At 34.9% G+C, this 21,750-nt stretch overlaps 1 protein-coding gene across 3 annotated transcripts in view; it reads left to right on the top strand.

The window, feature by feature from the left end:
* Enpp3 (ectonucleotide pyrophosphatase/phosphodiesterase 3) overlaps positions 1–21,750 on the top strand; it is an 87,823-nt gene that overhangs the window by 53,620 nt on the left and 12,453 nt on the right. For all 3 annotated transcript variants that reach the window (XM_078019120.1, XM_078019121.1, XM_078019122.1), the window contains 8 exons: positions 935–1,063; positions 1,445–1,476; positions 4,755–4,882; positions 8,156–8,222; positions 9,971–10,058; positions 11,360–11,538; positions 14,052–14,103; positions 15,645–15,799. In XM_078019120.1, the coding sequence (XP_077875246.1) occupies positions 935–1,063; positions 1,445–1,476; positions 4,755–4,882; positions 8,156–8,222; positions 9,971–10,058; positions 11,360–11,538; positions 14,052–14,103; positions 15,645–15,799 (830 nt within the window). The remainder of the gene's footprint in view (positions 1–934; positions 1,064–1,444; positions 1,477–4,754; positions 4,883–8,155; positions 8,223–9,970; positions 10,059–11,359; positions 11,539–14,051; positions 14,104–15,644; positions 15,800–21,750) is intronic.

Below are 21,750 nucleotides of genomic sequence, written 5' to 3'. Positions count from 1 at the left end.
AACCTGATCTTTAAAGGAAGTAAAATAGCAGCTACTCTCTGTCCTGCACATAGAATGCATTCGCATGGTTGTAAAGTACTCATTCATTCCACAAATATTTGATATTTATATTTAATATTTAAGTACTATGCAATCCCTGGTACTCTACTATACTGGTGGTGTTCATAAGTTCATGAAGCAGATGGGACCCTTTTCTAGCTAAGGTGGTCAGCTCTTTTCTTGAGAAAGAAATTCAAAGAGAAACTACAACACAGTGAAAAGAACAGGGTGGGGTGTGGGATTGGTTTGCAGAACTCTAAAACACAGTACTATGTTTTTTAAATTTCCAGAACGATCCCCTAATACTTTATTGTTTTAAAATCAGGGGATCCAGGGGCTGGGGATGTGGCTCAAGCGGTAGCACACTCGCCTGGCATGTGTGCGGCCCGGGTTCGATCCTCAGCACCACATACCAACAAAGATGTTGTGTCCGCCGAGAACTAAAAAATAAATATTAAAAATTCTCTCTCTCTCTCCCTCCTCTCTCACTCTCTCTTTAAATAAATAAATAAATAAATAAATAAATAAATAAAATCAGGGGATCCATTTTGTTAAAAATAGAAGTTTACTTGCAGTCTGAACACTCTGTCAATAAAAACAATTAATGATACTAATAATAATAATACATGAATATGCTCCTTAAAAAAAAAAAAAGATTTGACTGCCAAATTCTTTTGGAGCACATGCTGCTGATTTAAATTTAATTAATACCTTTGAAAAAAAGACTTGTAAATTCCTACATTCCTAATGCATTATTTAATAAAAGTACACATTGCTATTTTGATTTAAAAATGTATCATTTGTCTTAACAAACAAATCAGATATTATAAAGACATGTAATTGTCGGCTATACACTCAGTGGATTTTCTTTTCTTTCTTTATTTTTTGAATTTAGGAATGGATCAGACTGCTTGTGACAAAGTGGAATATATGACTGATTATTTTCCTCAAATAAACTTCTATATGTATGAAGGGCCTGCTCCTCGCATCAGGACTAGAAATGTACCCGAGGACTTTTTTACTTGTAAGTATGAAGATACTCCTATGAAAGGGGAAAAAAGGGTAAAACTGAAAGTGAGTAACCATAACCAAGGTTCTGAGAGCATGTGGGAACTTTCTCATAAAGTCCTTTCCTTTTTGGGAAGATCACATAGAAGCCAATGAGAGATTCCCATGATTAAGTAGAGTCAATCTGTAGAGTCTATGGTAATATCTAATATTGCTGAGTTAAAATATATCCTACTCTATTCTTAAGTGCTAAAATAATTCTTCATTTGAAATCATCTTTTATTTAATTTTGCCATATCATAGTTATCAATAAATATGTGTCAGAGTCACTTAGTTCTTTACAATTTTTGTTGTTGTCCAGTATCAATTGTAATGTAATTCTTTTCTTTTGAAACAGTTAATTCTGAAGAAATTGTTACGAAACTCAGTGTAAGTATATAGTCTCCTTAATATATCTAAGTTAATGGTGATGACCTTAGTCTGGGTTCTGAGAAATTTATATCATGTATTTCTGACACTAAGCTACTTGTAGTTTATTTTTTATTCTTCATTAACATGCATATTCATCTTAGTTTTTATTTTCTAGTTGACACCAATATAGGAAATTAGTTTGGGGAAACATGGACCCTGACTCCTAATTTTCATTGAAAGAAAGGGATGATGTCCTTTTCAAAAAGGCTTTCTTTCTTTCTTTCTTTCTTTCTTTCTTTTTTTCTTTCTTTCTTTTTTGATATTTAGTTTTTAGTTGTACACAGTACCTTTACTTTATTTATTTATTTTTATGAGGATCGAACCCAGGGCCTCAAGCATACAAGGCTCTACCGCTGAGCCACAACCCCAGCCCAGGCTGATTGTTTTCTCTGATAAGCAGATGCTGATCCATAGTATGTGTGTGTGGTGGGAGTGTTAGGGAAGAATGACAGAACTTTGGATTGTGCAGAGCGAAGTGAGGGGAGGGATGAGGCTATGGGGATGGGAAAAAGCATAGGATGAGACAGACATTATTACCCTATATACATGTATGATTACACTATTGGTGTGACTCTGCACCATGTAACAGCCAGAGGAAGGAGAAGTTGTGCTTCATTTGTGTACAATGTGTCAAAATACCTTCTGCTGTCATGTATAACTAATTAGAATAAATTAAAAAATTAAATTTTTTAAAAAGGGTATGCTAGTGAGCTCTCAGTTTTTGTGCAACTGAATATCTAAAATAGTGGGTCTTAGACTCACGGAAATTTTGTTTGTTTTTTCATGGTGTGGGAAGTTGAACTAAGGGCTTCATGTGCTGTAACACTGAGCTAGACATCCAGGCCCTTTGTATGGTAGTTTTTAACAGTTCTATACTTAAAATATATTCACAAATATATATCTATGATGTAGAATTTATGAATTTATTATTGCTTGGCATGAGATTAAATTTATTTAAGTATAAATACACAGCAGTTATATTAAAAATGGTGAGGATGGGGTGTAAGTGCCTAAAGATAAAACATGGGGTAAAGAATTGTTAATGTAATTTGGGACTCACTGCAAGGTCCAAGCAGGAGTGACTGGAGCAGAAATCCTATAGAGTGTTAATCACTCTTTTTTTTTCCTCTTACACTAATCCTTTGATCTTAAGTAAACGTGATAGACAATCTTGTTCCCTACTGGTGAAGAGTAGAACATGCTGAATTTAATCTCCTCAGCCAACCCCACCTCCCACCAACCAACAAAAAATCTACCAGGTTTCTCCAGAATTAGTGCATGCCACTTTGACAAGTGGAATTTTTAAGCTATCTGGAATTTTCCCTACTCATTTACCTACCACGTAGGATTACAAGTTTATTTATGCTGAGTAGAGGGGTACTTCAAGATTTTCAACATGTGGACTCTCTCAATCCACATACTGTTTTATTTTTGTTACCTCACTTTGTGATCTAGATATAGATGAAGTTGTGTTGGTAAAGAAGGTCAAATCTCTAATAATCCTAGTGGTGCAAGGAGATCAAGCACCACAGATTTTGGAAATTCCCTTACATAGCTTCACAGTTATAAGCTGAGTCTGGATCTACAGAGCCCCCAAGGAAATGAGCTACTATTTGATGTCTCATGTGGTAGTGCCATTCTATGGGTCTACATTGACCTTTTATTGGATAAAGATAACTAGACATGAACTGGCAACTATTTAAGTTCCACAACCATCTGGCTACATGAGAGACATCAGCTCCGACTTTGTTCTTAAAGTGACCAAATTTTATCTCAACTCTGGTGTCTTCATTCCAAGTTCTCAAATGTAAATAATAACTCTATACTTCTTCAGAAGTTGGCATTGTGCCCCCCAAGTTTCTGTGGGTCTATTCTAGCTATACACCAGGAAAGGGAGTGTGACTAATTATTGTCTGTTGTCCTCTGGAGCACATATTATCCCTTTACATTTGTGAGGAAGCTGCATACTCCGCAGCTGCCATCATGAACCTGCCTGGAAATCACAAAAATGTTGTCTTAAGAAGGAAGTAATGACAGTTGAAAAATAGAAAATAAGAAGCCTGAAAAAGATACCAAAATAGATAAGAAAAAAAGTTTGATAGAGGTACAATAAATACTTTTATTTTTCTTTTTTCATTCTGTAATCTCCATACACTCCCATTTTCTGTATTTCTCTTAAATTTTGTTTTATGAAGTTGTGTTTCATAGCTTCTCATTTTTCTTCTATAAGTTGAATGTGAGATTATTGGTGACACAGACTTGCTAATAATATAGATGAGATATTATGGTTTAAAATATATGAGAAAATGAGGAAATAGAAGAAATTTCATTTCCTCATGGTCTTACTTTTTATGTTTAACATTTTTTCTCTTGTTTCTCAAGGAGGTCATGAGAGAAAGTTTCTTCATAATTGTTTCCTACTTCTTCATTTTTCTTTTCATTAATAGGTACCAAGTAATTTGCATTTTATACTTTTTAAATATGCCATAAAGTTACAGTAGCAATTATTAGAGAAATAACATTTTATAAAATTTTACTCTAATTTGAGATGAATCCATAAATTTGTTTCACAAATAGGAATACTATACTTGGTTTCAAAAGCTGTTGAATTGATTTGAAAACCAAGCAAATGTTTATTTAAAAGCTATGCTGGGAAGGGATTATTAGTGAAACTAAGCTGATTTTTAAGTTGTGTTTTCATATCTACCAATATCTCATATATTATTTATATATAGTTTAAAAATGTAATTGCCACTTAAAATTGAGACATATCTGTTTTCTGTCAAAACAAGAGGGGGGATTTATGGTGGCTTAATATAAATACCCAGGAATAAAACCATAAAACATCAAATATCTGCTCCTAATTTAAATCAAATTTTAAATTTCAACCTAATTATTGTTGCAACAATTAAAATTTATTTAGTGAGTTTGATTATGTTGATTTAAGATTTACTTTTTTTAAGAGAGAGAGAATTTTTTAATATTTATTTTTCAGTTTTCGGTGGACACAACATCTTTATTTTATTTTTATGTTGTGCTGAGGATCGAACCTACCGCCCTGTGTATGCCAGGCGAGTGCACTCCCGCTTGAGCCACATCCCCAGCCCCTTAGATTTACTTTTTCTATTTTATTAGCTTGAACTTAAATCTCCCTACTTTTAAAAAGTGCCTCATTAGAAAATTTTTTACTTATTTTGCATATTTTTTCATTGGATAAATATTTACCCTTTTTTCAGTGCCAAAAACCCGATCAGCATTTTAAACCCTATTTGACTCCTGATTTGCCCAAACGACTACACTATGCCAACAATATTAGAATTGACAAAGTTCATCTTATGATGGATCCACAGTGGCTGGCTATGAGGTTTGTGTCTATTTACTTTATTTATTTATTTATTTTTCATTATAAATTTACTTAATCTTACCCCACTATTATGATCTTGTAAATGTTCTTGAGTTTTGGCATTTCCTTGACCTTTCATTCTGCTTAGCACTTCTCCACTTGAAGTTATTATTGTTTGATGACTGATCTCAGCATTCTAATCTTTACCACATAGATGAGAATGATGAAAAAACCTGAGAGTGTACCAGCCAGTGTTACAGGGATATCAGAAACAGCACATTCCTAACCCCAAATGTGCTATCCTTTGAGCGACTGAATGATTAGAAGGCTCTTTAAGATCTTTGTCATCATTGTGTTTGTTATGAAAGAACCTTTTTATGGTTGTAAAGCCAAGTTAACCAATTGTAACATTTATTTCTTATTTTTAATTATAATTCATGCTGATCACTGAGCATTTGCAAAATATAAATGTTCTTGAGAAAATAAAGACCAGTATGAATCACTCCAACTCAAATAACCAGTGACTTCATGGATCAAACAAAATTTATCAAATGCTTGCCATAATGCAGGTCTTGCTTCAGGCATTTGGAATACAGACAGGATTTCTGCCCCCTTGGAGTATAACTGCAATGGAGAAGACTATTAATGACCCAGGAAACAAACACATATATTTCTTATAGCTAAATGAGTGATTCTTTTCTGAATTTTATTCCTGTATTTGTTGTTTCCATGTGCTTAAGTGAATGCAAACAGAATCAGGATCATGTGGAATTTTCTCCCCTCACTTATATGTATGCAACCTAATTCCAGGGGATTAAAATGGCAGTGGAAATACAGTGGCTAAAAGATATTTTTGACAAAGAGGCGCTGAAAGATGACAGAGAGTTGGGCTCCAACAAGTAAGTGCAGGATAAGGAGCTGGGAATTTGGCAGAGCCTAGTCAGCCAGCAAGTATGCAGTTCCACATTGGGTTCACTAGATGGCACTGGCCTCTCTCCTTTCGATCTGAGTTTCTTGAACCTTTGTATTGTTGGTGGCTGTACGGGGGCTCAGGACAACATCTAAATGTGAACATCTAAAATGTGAATAAAATAAATTAACAAATTAATGTATGTGAATAAAATTAAACTTATTAAACGTTAAAATTGTTAATAGTTTGGGTATATGATATATAATACATATGGGGATACATTCTCAAATATTTACTGTTAGGGGTCTATTAAAGAGGTTAGGAGTCCACAGATGCAGAATGAGAAACAGTTATGGAAATAAGAGAGTGTAACCAAAAGCTCTATCCCTATCCCTAATGCCAATCAATGCCAATTTAATGATGAGAACATGATTTTGAGAACAAGGAAAAAAAAAAGTTTTATTGCTTTGCCAGCAAAGAAGAAACACAGGGGACTCCCGTCCCAAAGGCTGTGACTCTAGATCAGGAGAGAAGGGACTTTTAAAGGAACTTCAAGGGTTACATTTCAGGTGTGCTCTGGTAGGGGGCCCCAGTGTATCCTAATGGCGTGTTAGGATTCACTTGTTAATTTGGGAGATATTCACTTCCCAGATTCTCAGCAGGCATCTGCTTCCAGTACTGGGTGTGTTCAAGGACAATTAACTAGGGAAAGAAAAGATAACACTGTCTCCCTTATCTTATTAGGGAGGGGGAGACAGGAGAAGAAAGAATAAAAAACATTTTTTTTTTTTTTAATAAGCCTTAGAGCAGTGAGGGCTGCATTCAGAAGGTGACAGAACCACTGTTACAAGTGGTTCACAACAAAATTTTGCAATATTTACTATCTTTTCTCATTGAACTAGGTGTAGGAAATGGAAATATTTTTAAAAATACTAGATTTTTCTGAAAATAGAAAGATAAACATGGGACAAATTTTAGAAAATTTTATTACAAAGACTTGGTTTAAAAAAACAACAACAACCTTTTCCATCTTTCATAATGAACACTCTAGTTTCTCACACAGAATTTAAAACTTAGTTATCTGCAATCAAATAATTCCAGTAACACTGGGAAACCAAATGTCTGTGCAAGAAGACTGAAAATATATTTTTAGCACAAGTTCTACCCTATAGGAACAATTTTGTTGGAATTCACTAAGATAAGGTGTTGAGCTGATGTTCTTCCCGTAACTGAATTGAAACACCTTATAAATAGGATTCCTACTGCTTTCCGTATTACAATTTATATTTATTTCTTTTTTCTTCCTACTATTGGGTAGAGTTGAGCATAGACTGGTTAGAGCCATGATTTATATTTAATTTTTGTGATTTGCTTTATTTTGTACTTAAACTGAGGGAGAGTCATTTTGATAGATGTTGATTTTTTTTAAAGACACTAGACTATTGTCCTGTGCTCACTTGTGCCTTCAGTGCAAATATGAACAGAAGTTGTGTGTGTGTGTGTGTGTGTGTGTGTGTGTGTGTGTGTGTGTGTATGTGTATTTCCCTGGGAGGTGAAGTGTGAGGAAGCAAATGAAAGAAACCTTTTAAGGCCAGCCTTTGGAAAATGGAGTCTTATTCCTTCAAAGACCAAATTTGAACCTGTACAATATTGTAACTTTAAGAAAATCTAGATTCATGTAGCAGTACTTTTTTTTCTAAGTATGAAAACCAACTGTGCAAAAAATTGCTGACACTGTTCAATTCAATGATTAACCATGGCAAAAGATAAATTAATTGAATTTGAGAAATTATTCAAGTAACAGAGCAATGGCCTAGGGAAGAAAATCCCAAAAGTTAAAAATAAACTCTTAATTTACAGAATATACTAGTTACTCCTTACCAATTGTTATAATTAATTTGCCCTGAGTATTCTTTATTCATGTTTTTATATGATTCCACTGGACACCTCCACTGTAAAATAGAAATTAATTTTCCTTCCAAGTGCCAAAGATTTATTCCTAAAGCACTTAAATGCTTAAAATGACACTAATCAAACTCTTCTTAATCACATAGTCATTGACATACAAAAGTGCAGATGAGCTTGAAGATAAATTCTTTTTCTTCTGTCCTTTTTAATTATTGCTTTGTCAATGTCTAAGAGTGCAGGAGTTTGAATTCTATTTTTAGAACCTAGAATTCTCCATTCTTTTGTCCTACCGTTCTACTTATTACTCTATGGTTATGAATTCAAGCATGAAAATAAACATGTTGACATCCTATTGTTGACAGGAAAAAAATTACTTATATAAAAACAGAAGCTATATTAATCCATTAAAACTCATTTTACAATTAGGGCTCATATCAATACTTTGACCAGTATATGATAATAATATTTCTTCACAGGAGAAAAGGAAGTTCATACTGTGGAGGAGGCAACCATGGTTATAACAATGAGTTTAAGAGTATGCAGGTAATGTACTCCTGTATTAAACAAATGCTAATTGATCTTTGTGATAAGCAATCTCCAAAACTCTTGAATACATCCTGAATAGAGCAGATAAGGGCCCCTCAAGAAGCCTTATTCAAAGAGGGGATGCCGACAAAAGGCAAAACAAAGGAATATATGATTTGATATGTTAGGTGAAGTGCCATGGAATACAGAAAAAGTGAAGCTGGATGAGAAAGTGGAGTATGTTGGGGTGCCCTGGGGACAGGATGCAACTTTAAAAAGGGTAGAAAGGGTTAGAATCACTGAGGTGGTATTTGAGCAAAGACTCCAAGGTGGTGAAGGAAGTAGCATTTAAGTATTCAGAGAACAATGTCCTAAGCAGAGGACACTGCCAGTGTAGAGGCCCTAGGTTAGTTTTGGAGACAAGAGGGCCTTTGGCTATTGAAAGGATGCTGGACTGTGGCTGCTGCTGATTTGGAAGGAAGAAACAAGAGGACAGTTTGACTTGCTGAGTTTGATATATTTGTTAAACATGCAAATAGGGATATTGAATATGCAGTTAAGGAATCTATCTCAGAGATGGAAAAAAATTTAGTCTTAGGCACAGAGATTATTAAAAATGTAAGACTAGGTAAAATATTCAGGGATTGAGTATAGATAGGAAGACCAAGTATTGAAAGTGGAACACTTCTGTTTGAAGAAATTGGAGAGAAAAAAATTATGAGCAAAGACCTAGAAGTAGAGGCATCAGCAAGGAAGAAAGAAAATCAGAAGTGGTGTATGTGGAGCCCTGAAAGTTCAAGGAAGAAAGTCTACAGAGGAATCTATGTGATCTATGTGTAAAATGTAGCTGAAATTCCTCCATAGTCAAAGCTTTATAATTATTGCATTCTGATTGTCTTATCTAGTTCTATTTGTCACACACACACAAACATGCACACATATGCACACACTCCTTTCCAAATGGGAGAAAAATGTTAGGCTCTTTATGGAACATACTGTCTCTCAATGTTGCCATGGTGAGTTATATCACTTTGTAAATACCTGAAAAATCTCTGGAAACAGAGCTTTTCTATTAATTAGGTTACTATATGATAATGAAATTCATGACTACAAGAAAAACATGCCTCCAATTCTTTGCTGATCATCTTAGAAAAATTATGTATTCCTCGTTAACCAAAAAGAATTGTTTATCCATATTTGATAATTGTGTAAGATTATAAACAACTAGAATTAGATTTGTTATGAATAATATAATTTTAGTAATTATTAAATATAAATCAGAATACTTAGTTCTTTTCATCACAAAAGTAAAGGGATGAGGTATTTGAGAAGTGAGTGAGTTAGGAAGGTATGCAAAAATTTAGAGCTTTAAATGTCAACATTTCTTGTCATGTATTTGAGCAATGATATGAAAAGAATATAAAAACATCATATGGTATTATACAATAAATTTCTAATATGTAATGTCTAGATTCTATGGAATTGTGCTGATATCAGTTGTCCACTGTTGCTTGTGTCCTCCTAGTTGTTGACTTGAGAGGTGTTAGGGAAGCAAGGAGAGACAGGTAAACACAGCATTGGATTAGAATCGATACAACATCACAGGTGGCAGTGGTTTAAAAATCATTTTCAAATCTGGAAAGAAATCCTTATAGAAGCCTAAGATGTAAATAGGAGAGTTGTTACAGAGGAAAAATGATGTCTTTCCCTAAAATTATTAATGAATTTAGATTTTATCTAGTAATTATATAACTGTTACCACCTAGGCTCTCTTTTTGGCACATGGACCCAGTTTTAAAGAACAGACTGAAGTTGAACCATTTGAAAATATTGAAGTGTATAATCTACTGTGTGGTAAGTATATAAATAAATTCACCAGCAAAAGGTGGATAGTTTTTTTAATATAGAGTAGTTTGAAACTGGGGACAAACTGAATTCTAAGGCTAGATGTTGTGCATTAAGACAGGAAGTAGAAAAGATGGGGGAAAATTTTATTTATTATCCAGAATTATTCAGCCTTAAGAGTAAATTCATTTTTGTTTTCTTAGTAATGTTAAACCTTAGATCTTAGGAAACCATGCTTTTCTATCAGTTAGTTGCTATATGATAATTTAATAAAAGTCAGAAAAATAAAATAACACTTCCAACTTTTCAAAGAAAGATAAACATACCTAAAACACAAATACTTTCTTGTAATTCTAAGGAGAAGTCTCCCGGCATAGAAAGATGGTAAGAAAGTCCTATTTGGCTAGACACCTGTTATTATACTCAGGTTGAAGAACTAAAAAGAATAGGAGTCTTAGGAAACCTAATCTACTTTCAATCTACATGATTGCCTTAGTCTATTGTACTCCCAAATCACTTGCCTGGTAAGGCAAGGAGAAAGCTGCTGTTTCACTGTTAGATGGATATAAGCATACGCACAATTATTTCTCTTAATCTTACTGTCCTGTCATAATTGAGGGTGACTTAGAGACCCAAAATTACCCATTTTAAAATAGTGTTTTGTAGTCTTAACAACTAAATTCTTGTTTCCATAGCTGCTGGGTTTGCGGCCAGGGTTGTTGGCCCTTTGTGGAAATGGTTAGTAGAACTTGAATTTGAGGAGAGATCTCCCTTATGTAGTAGTCAGCAAGAGCCACATAAAAGGCTATGTTTATAAAATATGTTTATGTCCTGTTGTTGAGAAAAATAGAAGTTCTCTAAATATTAAGCAAAATTCACTAGTTAAATTTTTTAAAAGTATCCATTCTTAGAGAATTTTCATATAGCTAAGTAAACGTACGTAAGATTATAAATTATTTAACTTCTTTAAACTTGTTTTTACTTAAGAGGATAGCATTTTATTCTAAAAAACCATGGTATGCTTAAGGAACAAAGTGATCCTTTTAGCAATGCAGCTTTTCTCCTGAGGGACAGAAAAAGTTCATGGAAGTTCCTATGGTTCATCTATGGGGATTGAGCCAATGTGGAAAGACTAGATGCTGGAGCTCTGGGAGATGAAATTCAGTAAACTGAATGGCACATGCAATACATGGCTGGGTTACAGCAGAAGTTATTAAATGAATGAAACAGTAGATGTTGTTTCCCATCTCCCACACAGGAGTCATTGCCTTCCAATTTAAAACTGTTTTGAACTTATTTGTTTAAAACAGATCTCCTACACATTCAACCAGCACCAAACAACGGTACCCATGGTAGTCTAAACCATCTTCTGAAGGTGCCTTTTTATGAACCATCACATGCAGAGGAAGTGTCACCATTGTCAGTTTGTGAAGTTACAACTCTGTTGCCCACGGGATTTTTAAACTGTTCATGTCCTAAGACACAAGATGTAAGTAACAACTTCATGCATCCATAAGATTGTAAATGTAAAGGGGCAAGCTGGTCTATAACCAGGGTTCTGTTATGGCTTGGATCATTAAGTACACATGTGGTTTCTCAAAACCTTATCTGAAAATTAGAAATTCTAATGTATGCATTATAAGATTAAGTATGTGAATATACTTTGAAAATTAGAAAGCTGTATTTGGAAAGAAATTGTTAATCCCTCTATGAACTAATTGCCACAACCATTCAAAATAATCTAGGATCTCTTTTTGATTTGCTCATAACGATTCTTAAAGTTGGAGAATCAGATGGTCATGTTTGGCCTTTTAGAATAGAACGAACTGGAAGGGTGCAGGAATTGTAACCTGGCATTAGACACACTCACAAGGGTAGGTTCTGTGAAGTATTTCTTTGGGTAGCAGTGGAGAGTCTCTATCAGGCACCACTTAGACACTTATTGATAGACAGTATACACTGGAAAGATGCTGTTAATAGAACAGGGCTTGGGCTGAATACAGAAGTAAGACTTCAGATTCTAGGAGATTCTCAAAAAGGTGAAGTTCCAAGTGCCCTATAAGGGGAAGGAGCCTACTTCTTGGGAGCAACACATCAGATAGAGCACTAAGCTCTAGGATATATACAGAACTCAAAAAGCTAAACACCAATAATAATAATAATAGCCCAATCAATAAATGGGCCAAGGACCTGAATAGACAATTCTCAGAAGAGGATATACAATCAATCAAGAAATACATGAAAAAATGTTCATCATTGCCGGCAATTAGAGAAATACAAATCAAAACTACTCTAAGATTTCATCTCACTCCAGTCAGAATGACAGCTATTATGAAGACAAACAACAATAAGTGTTGGCAAGGATGTGGGGAAAAAGGCACACTCATACATTGCTAGTGGGACTGCAAATTGGTGCAGCCAATCTGGAAAGCAGTTTGGAGATTCCTTGGAAAACTGGGAATGGAACCACCATTTGACCCAACTATCCCTCTTCTCGGACTATACCCAAAGGATTTAAAAACAGCATACTACAGGGAGACAGCCACATCAATGTTTATAGCAGCACAATTCATAATAGCTAAACTGTGGAACCAACCTAGATGAGTGGATGTATGGATAAAATAAAATGTGGCACATATACATAATGGTGCTCAAAATACAAAGACCAGCACCACTTTAGAGAATCAGATCACCTGGGTGGGTTGGGATTTCTGAACAAAACTGGAACCCAGGAGCTGTCAAGGTAAAATGAATGTCAACATATATTTGATGCCAACTTCAAAATGTGATTGTAGAGCTAAATAAATACTGGCTGCCTCAGGTAAGAATTGCTCCTTATGGTCAAGGGCTGGTGAAGACTTTACATTCTCTAATCTTCAAGATATCATTACACCCATACATAAAGAAATACCCAACCAAAAAAAAAAAAAAAACCATTAAGAGACAAACAGTAAAACTTCTCAGTAATTATAAAATTATAACTTCATAGCAAAGATAAGAGTAGGAGTGTTGGTTTCCTACCTGATATCCCTAAGAACCTCAGTTCCAGGTTTCCACTACTCCAGATAACCTCAATAGAATGGCCATTAAATTATGATGATGATGATAATATAAAGTGGGCTTTGGGTATTTTATTCCCCATTTTAGGGGAAAAGAGGGCTCAGAGAAGTTAGGCAAATTGTCCAAAGTCACAGAAAATTAGTCTATCTGACTGCAAACTTGGAGTTCTGTTCTATAAAGAATGTCTCTTTGTATACCAGGTATGGATCTAAGACCAGCATCTGCTTGACCTGGTGTTTGCCTAGAGATGCAGAACCTCAGGCCATAACCATAAGGTTTATGAAATCATGATATTCACTTTAACAAACCCTGAAGAGATTTGTATGCACCTCAAACTTGAGAAGCACTGGCTGTCATCCAGATTCCATTGTTGATTCCAGCTGCCTCTTTGTCCCATTTTCAATTATATCTTTGTCAAATCTCACTAAAGTTAGTCTGTCTGACTGCAAACAGAAATTTCCTCTCTGTGAAAAATGTCTCTCCGTACTCAAAAAGGTAGGATCCAAGACCAGCATCTGCATCACCTATGGGTTGCTTAGAGATGCAGAATCTCAGGCCATAACTCAGGTTTATGAAATCATGATATGTACTTTAACAAACTCTCAAGAGTTTTGTAAGCATTTCAAACTCGAGAAGTACTGACTATCATCCTGACTTTGTTGTTGATTCCAGCTGCCATCAGAATACTTTGTCCCATTGTCAATTATATCTTTGCCAACTCCTACACATGGACACACAGAATGGGGGAGCAGTAGCATGCTATTTCTAAGTAGTGGCAGAATTGGAATTTAAACCCATGTTAGTCTGTTGTCTTTGTTCACTAGTAAAGAAAGTAAAGTTTCAGTAGTAAAGCATTTCAGGTAATTACTGTAGAAGAAATATTGATCATTCTTTGACCCATGTTATTACTTTTACCTTCTTCCCTTCCCTGTTATCTTATAGGCTCTCAATCTGGAACAAATGAATCTAAGGCTAAATCTGACTGAAGAAGAAAGTAAGTCAGTAAAGTCTATGTTAAGTGTTTGATATTTAGAACTAATAAAACACAACATTGCTCTTTGGGGATTTTCCAAAATAAGCTCACAGAGGCTTTTAAAGATTTTATTGCCAAAAAATCAGGGGGAAAACCCCACAGGTCTAATAACAAAGGGTGCTAAACACCAGGAGAGTTGCAGTTGTTCCAAGATTGTGAAAAATTCCTTGAAATAACTGCGCTTTGTCTGAGGCCCCCTCTTCCTTTTCTAAGGTGTGAACAAACCACATGTCCTTGGTTCCTGGCTGTGGAACCTGGGGCAAATCATTTACCTTTGCTGTACCTCTAACTCCTCATCTACCAAAATCATACCCCCTTTATGTAGTTGAAAAGATAAAAACAGCTAATACATGGAAATGATTTATAAGTGCCTGGCCTATAGCAATGCCTCTATTTCCTGTTATCTTCTAAGTATTCTTGTGTTAAACTCTCTAAACCTCAGGCTCATCATTTATAAAATGGGGATGGCAGCCATCTCTTGTTATCTGCAGGGGATTTGTTCCAAAACTCCCTGCAGATAAGCAAAACCTGCAGCTGTTCAAGTCCCTTATATAAATGGCATAGTATTTTCAACGAACTATGCATATTTCCCCATAAACTCTAAATCATCTTTGGACTACTTGTAAGACCTAATACAATATATATGGTATGTAAATAGTTATTATACTGTTTTGTTTAGGAGGAAATGACAAGGAAAAAAATCTTTATATGCTCAGGAAATGTTTTCTCAATATTTCCAATCTGCAGTCAGTTTGAATCAAATATAATAGAAACAAATAAATAGACATTAAGATACAGTCTGCATCTTCTCAGGGTGCTATAACAACACCTTAAGCAGGTGACTTATAAACAACAGAAATTTATTCTCATAGTTCTGGAGGCTGAGCAGTCCAAGATTAAATTGCCAACAGATTCAGATTGCCTTTGTATTCTAACCTTATGTGGCTGAAAGGGCAAGAATCTCTCTGGAGTCTCATCTTTATAAGGGTACTAATTCCCTTTGATAAGGACTTCACCTGATGACTTAAAGGACTTCCCAGAGGTCCCACCTTCAAATATCACCACCTTTGGGATTAGGATTTCAACATGAATTTTGGAAGGACATAAACATTCAGACCATAGAAGACTTTCTTTTTAAAAAAATTCCAATATCTTTCCTATGAAATTATTAAAGTACATCATCTTTGTTGTAAACTTTGGGTTTTAAGATTTCATCTTCTTTGGTTACATCTTGTGAGATATAAAACATAAGGAGCGAAAGAGAGCTTCACATCTTTTCTTAGCCCTTTGCTTAACCAAGTTACTTACCTAAGCCTTAGTTTTGTGATCTGTGAAATGGGATAGTAACACCTACCTCACAGAGTGGTTATGAGTTGTAAAAGGTTAAATATATAAAATATTTATTAGAATACCCGATAAATAAGCCACCAGAGGGTAATTATATGCATAGAAGCACTTGCTGTTTTCACAAATATTTTTATTTTACATTATTTTCATTTTAGTAATAGCATCAATGAAAGTAAATTTGCCATTTGGGAGGCCCAGGGTAATGCAGAAGAACAAGAGTCACTGTCTCCTTTACCACAGAGAATACATCACTGGATTTGCAAAAGCTATGAAGATACCTATGTGGAGTTCATACACAGTTCCCAAGCCAGTAAGTTCCTGAGTCCATTGATCCATGCAGGCTGGGAAAACTTGGCAATTCTTTACCATTGTAAGCATTGAATTTTGTTTTGTAGCAATCACAAAAGGTATTCACTTGCCTGTAGCTTATAAAGAGAATGTTCCAGGTATTACATAAAGCCTTTGATAGGTGCTGTTTGGTGCAAAAGAGAACTACATTGTGTTTTGATTAGAGAGTTTTTATAGGCCAGTTTGCCAATTGGTAAAGCAGTAGAAACTGAAGCAACAGGAAGTACAGAGACACTGTCCTCTAGTAACAGTGGGTGCTCGTAGAAGTTACCGTAGCCAGGTCAAAAAGGGCTTGTTATTTTTATTTATTTATTTATTTTTTACTATTTAACAAGTACTTTATTATCTGCTGTGTGCCGTGGAAGGAACAAAGAGCAGAGTGTGAAGAGGACATGATCTTTCCCTGAAGGCTGAAGCACTCTGATGAGTTAGGCTCAACTTACCTGAGCAGATGTGTTACATCACAGGTCTCTCCAGACCAAGGTTGAGAATCCATTTATTTAAATCCTCTTTCCTCCTCACTCTCTGGCAAACTTCCTTTCACTATATGGTGCCAAGATGCTTAACCACCCATGAGGAAGAAAATCTTAGATACTTACCTCACACTATACACAAAATTAAGTTTCTAGTGGACCGAAATATGAACAACAAATCCATATTTTCCTTTGTGCATATCTTTATGACCTTAGGATAGAGAATGATTTCTTAGAATACAACAATAACAATAAAATTTCAGAGGAAATTAATTGGACCATATTAACATTAATGTGTGACAATGACAGTCATGGATGGGACAGTATATTTGCATTGCATATAAAAAACAAGTGATAAAGATCCAGAATAGTAATTAGAATCCAGAAAAGATAATACTATCTGTGAATAGACATGAGAGTAAAAATCATCTTAGTCAATATATGGACAAAAGATATAAGCCAAGCAATTCAACTTAATTAACAGGTAAATGTAAATCAAAACAAAGGGTAAAATCAGCCTAAACACTTAGTTTCTTCAGGGCAGGAGCGGTTATGAAGTATCCCTGGCTATTAAAAATGCTCATTAAATCTTATTAAATGGAATGTATTAGATGAATAAATCTCAAACATTATTTTAAAAGACTTTTAGAGACAAAGTTGTACAGCTATCCAGAAGGGTAAATAAATAATCAGGACTCTGTTTTTGTAGAGATAATCATAGTATTTTAGAGCAGACATGTGATGAACTCTAGCTGTTAACAGTTCTTGCTAAGAAAGTAATTGGTTGTATCCGGTTTAACTACCCTTCTTGTTCCAGTTCAAGAATTTTAGAGAAAAGTAAGCGTATTTTCCAGCTACTAATTAAATTTTTGTATATTCTGAAAGCCAGCTCTGCTATCGACGTGGTTTGATTGTGATCACTGGTCACAGAGCACTGATGTGTGTTTCCCAGTGTGGACAAATATTTCACCAGCAGTTACCTAAGTTCATGTTTGTGGCTGGTGGCAACTACTCTTCTTCATAGGCACAATATGCAATTCTTTGTGATTTTCTTTAACAATACATAAAATATTTTCTATTTTATTTTTGCTTTTGAGAGGGAAGGCATATTCAAGGTCAGTCTTATTATTAGTTCTCTTTTGAAAAGTCCAGGCAGGTACTAGGGATTCTGTGGAGTTGAAGGGAATGTTTATGTTTTTAACAATTTCCGCTGCTGTCTTGCATTCCTGAATTTGTATGAGCTTTGGCGGAAACCAAAGGCAGAGGGATTTTAAGTCAGTGCAGAGGAGGAATTTAGTACAATTCTTCTTTGTTATTGTTTTAAAACTAGCTTCTTTGTTACCAAAAGATCCTGTCCTTTCTCTGATCCCACAGAAGGACTTGTCTATTTCTCCCTCCATGTGACAGGATGGAATTCTAGCAATTTTCTGCTTTCTAATTCAGAAATTGCTCTGTTCATGTGTTGTGGTTCAGGAAAATTACATACAAGGATGTTTTGAGATTCACATAAAAATGTTGTAAATCAACCCTGTGTTTGAAAAATCAGACTTTAAATAAGTCTGGAACATGAGCCCCCATTAGTCCACGCCTTTAGTTTTACAGAGTTTTAGGTTTTTTGTGGTTTTGGTGGATTTTCTAACTTTTGTTGTTATCTCAGAAGAGTTCTGGGTAAGTAGTTGTGACTTGAAATCACAGTCCTACAACTGCTTCTAAACCAGGAAGACTGCTCAGGATGTAGGTGGATTTTGCTTCTGGGTCTGTTCAAAAGGAAGATATGAACTGGTTTTTCTGTTGGTAGCTAAAAAAATGAAAATAAAAGCAAGAATCATGATTGTTATTTAGAATAGATACTTTAGAAATTTAATATGAAATCAAAAGACTTTTTAGAGGAGAAAAATCTATTGTTCTGTGAAAATGCTCCATTTAATGTACATAAGTATAATGTTATATATTATAATGTTTATGTATATATCACCCATTCACTAAATTGCTGAATTTTTAAAGCCTTTTTTGTGTGTCTAAACCTTATCGTAACCATATTTGTAAGTATTTAAAAAATTATGATTTTATTATATCTTAGAAACTTTTTTTAACCATGAGAAATAATTTTCTCTTTGAGGAAAAAAAGTATACAATCAGACAAACAAAACTATAGCATTTAAAAGTATAGCTATTATCCTTACCATAACACCAGATTATAACTATCCAATCTTTGAATAAGTATGCTTTAACTTTTACATTTGGCCCACAGTAAGGAGAAAGTATTACTCAATCAAAATAAATTTGTCTCCTGTTTAAGTTCTGTTTGTCCCCTTGTCATACCAGAAGTAGAACCATCTCATTTTCCTATCTGTTCTCATCATCTGCTTCTCTTGAAGATTTGAAGAGGTAGAGATTTGAGATTTTATCTGAGTGTCTTATTAGGCCCTGTTTATTATGTTTCTGAGTTTTCTCTGGCTTCAGAAGTACCAGGGACTCTGAACAGAGGGCAGAACTGAGGCTGTTTCTCTGTGTGTTGGGGGGGTGGTGGTGGTGATGGCTATGTGGCAGTAGTGCTTCACCATCGCCTTTTATCATGAGACCTTGGCTCAGGAAGGACATGACCTCCACTCCCTCTGTCCTTCTAGAGGCTACCTTTGGCATCCTCTCACCTTCATAAATAAGGCCACATCCTGCTTTCCTGGTCTTGATTCATGTCTACTTGGGGGTTCGATTTGATATGTGAGAAATACATTTCAAGATTTTTAGTTAGAAGAAAACATGTAACTTATTTTAGTTCTTTCTGGCCCATTTTTCTTAACCCCACATTCATGCTACTTCTAGAAAATGGTCAACAATTGCCCAACTAAATTTTTTGAGCACAGCTTTTATAGCCATTGTCTCACGAAAAATAACAGTGAACTTCCCTTCACATTTTCATAATTTAAACTGTTGGATATAGGCATTCCAGTTCTCCTACATTATGGATTAATGTTTTTGTGGCTACATTTATGTATTTTATATTTCTTTAAGAGAAACTTATTAAACATTTAAGAGGTTAGAGTAAAAAAAGGAAATAGCAAACTCATTTTCCTTGGTATTTATGGGGCTGATTCAGTCAGCAGTCATTGTCCCCATGCTCCCATTTTTACAACATATTTGTGTGCCATTTTATTGCCAAGTGGAGAAACTGGTTGTTCAGAACTGTTCACTATGATATATTTTGAAACAATATAAATGAGTGGTTTTAGTTTTTCAGATTCTGCCTCTTGAAGGAGAGCAGAATAAATGATGAGAGGTAATCCAACGCATTGAACACAAATATCTTCATATTTCTTCATTTACTTCTTGCTTTGTTAGAACAATTGCTTAAGAGCTTCCTTAGAAAGGAAGAAAAGAAGATGCATGTTTGAGACTGTGGATGTCTCAAAATGTTTTGATTCTGCTGTGTACTAAGTTGATGGTTCAACTGGATTTAAAACTTTAGAGATTTATTTTTGATGTTTACATGCACAAATGAACACATGAAATGGGTTATACTTAGTAGAAACAGGCAATACTGACATTTCCGTACAATACGTGACCTGGTGCTCCTAATTAATATTTTTTTGCAATTGATTCAACTATGCTATAAAAACCTTAATAACTAATTGAATCTCTTTCTTGCAAATAGGACATGAAGCCCCATGCTTCTTTAGTCTTCTGGGCACATTGAAAACAAGTCAGAAGATGGCTTGTCCTTCCATGAATAATGTTCCCGTCTTGTGGTCTTTTCTCACACAAGCTACATGGCTTCAAGATAATCTGGGCAGAGGTGGAATATGATGTCATTTTGACTGAAGAAACTGCAGTCTGTAGATAAAACTTATGGTCGATCCATGAGTCGCTCCCCCTTGGAACCCGGGAGGGAGGGGTGGCAGTTGCAGGTCCTAAGCCCTCGGCAGCATTTTGAAACCTCGAGGAATCGAGATTTTTTTTTTAAGTTAATAGGACATTATATTTCTGGATTCATAGTCTAATATGCTTATATTTTCCATACTTTCCCCCTTTAATTTCACTTTATGAGACATTATAATTTTACCTTCCAGATCATATTCAATATTAGCCTCAGCTGTCCCATTTTTTAAAATTCCAAGACCTCTGTTATCTCCTTTCTTATTTTCTTTATTTTTGCTATATATACTCTTTCTGAGAGTTCTCTTCTGCTCTCTATATTGTCTCTTTTTTCTTCTTGGTTCCTCTTTCCCACCCTCATTGAGGTGGTCCTTTGCTGTCAGCTCAATCATTAAGGGGAGGCAGCAAATATGGTTAGGGCTTTCAAGCTCATAGACTTCTATAGGTTGATTAGGAAGCTACCAGCCATTTTGTTTTAGACTTCCAACAGTAAGTATCTAGTTTTACTTTCAGGTTTGATTGTTTTCCAAAGACAGAGCACTTCAGATCTGACCCAGTGAATATGATTTGCAGGTTAAATGGAGTAATGAGATTGGGAGTTTTATTTAATCCCATTGTTTTCAATATGGTGTGCCTGCCCTTTGTGCCTTCCTTTACTCTGGGCATCTCTCTGGTTTAAACTCTCCAGAGAGTAAACATTTTACATGGCCTCTCTAACCTGTCCTCTTGTTTCTAGTCCTACCTACTACATATATTCTCTGGTAGACTCCAGGTTCTACCCTTATGGGCCTCTACAGTAAGAATCCAATTCTTTCTGTTTTCCCTAGTCATAGGCTCTTGGTGGTCAGTGTTTACTGATCTACTCAATCAGATTACTACTTGTTTATCTGCTTGGCAACTTCATTGTGACTGTTTTTTCCCTCAAGGAATTTGAGAAGGTTGTAAAGATAAATGTATGTGTTCAATCAGTTTGAGAAGTCTGCTCAACTACTGTTTGTTTTCCAACTGGAGCTTTATAGTATGGTAGGGAGTATAATCTCTTCTTGGCTTTCCCTGGATTCTCCTTGATTTCAGCTGCTACCCACTCTAGATCTCAACGTGGCATTCTCCTGCGTATAACTACAGCATAGATGTGTGTATATTGCCTTTTTCTTTGCAAATTGACTACACATTTTAGACAACATAGCCAGTTTTTGCTCTTAGCACAGTGCAGTGAATAAAGGAAGAATATACTAATTTAACTTTATTTTTTAATTATTTCAAGTTTGTTAAGAAAAATATCCATGGTGGGCAGTAGAAGACATATAAATCAATCTCTGAAAAATTAAACAAATTGTATAATGTTCACTTACCCATAGTAATATAATGAACATGCAATATGTTACCCTAAATACTGAGCTTAGGCAGCATATTTTTAAGATATCCCCAGTGAATAAATTATTGTATTATCTTTAGAGTTACAAAGATAATTATTTAAAGAAAATTCCTATTTCATGATGAGTGAATTATAGATACAAATTTATTTAAGTCCAAAAATAAGTATGTTTATATAACTACATCTTCTTTG

This window comes from Ictidomys tridecemlineatus, chromosome 8, assembly GCF_052094955.1.
Source record: "Ictidomys tridecemlineatus isolate mIctTri1 chromosome 8, mIctTri1.hap1, whole genome shotgun sequence".
Taxonomy (NCBI): domain Eukaryota; kingdom Metazoa; phylum Chordata; class Mammalia; order Rodentia; family Sciuridae; genus Ictidomys; species Ictidomys tridecemlineatus.
This window is presented reverse-complemented; position numbering and strand designations above follow the sequence as displayed.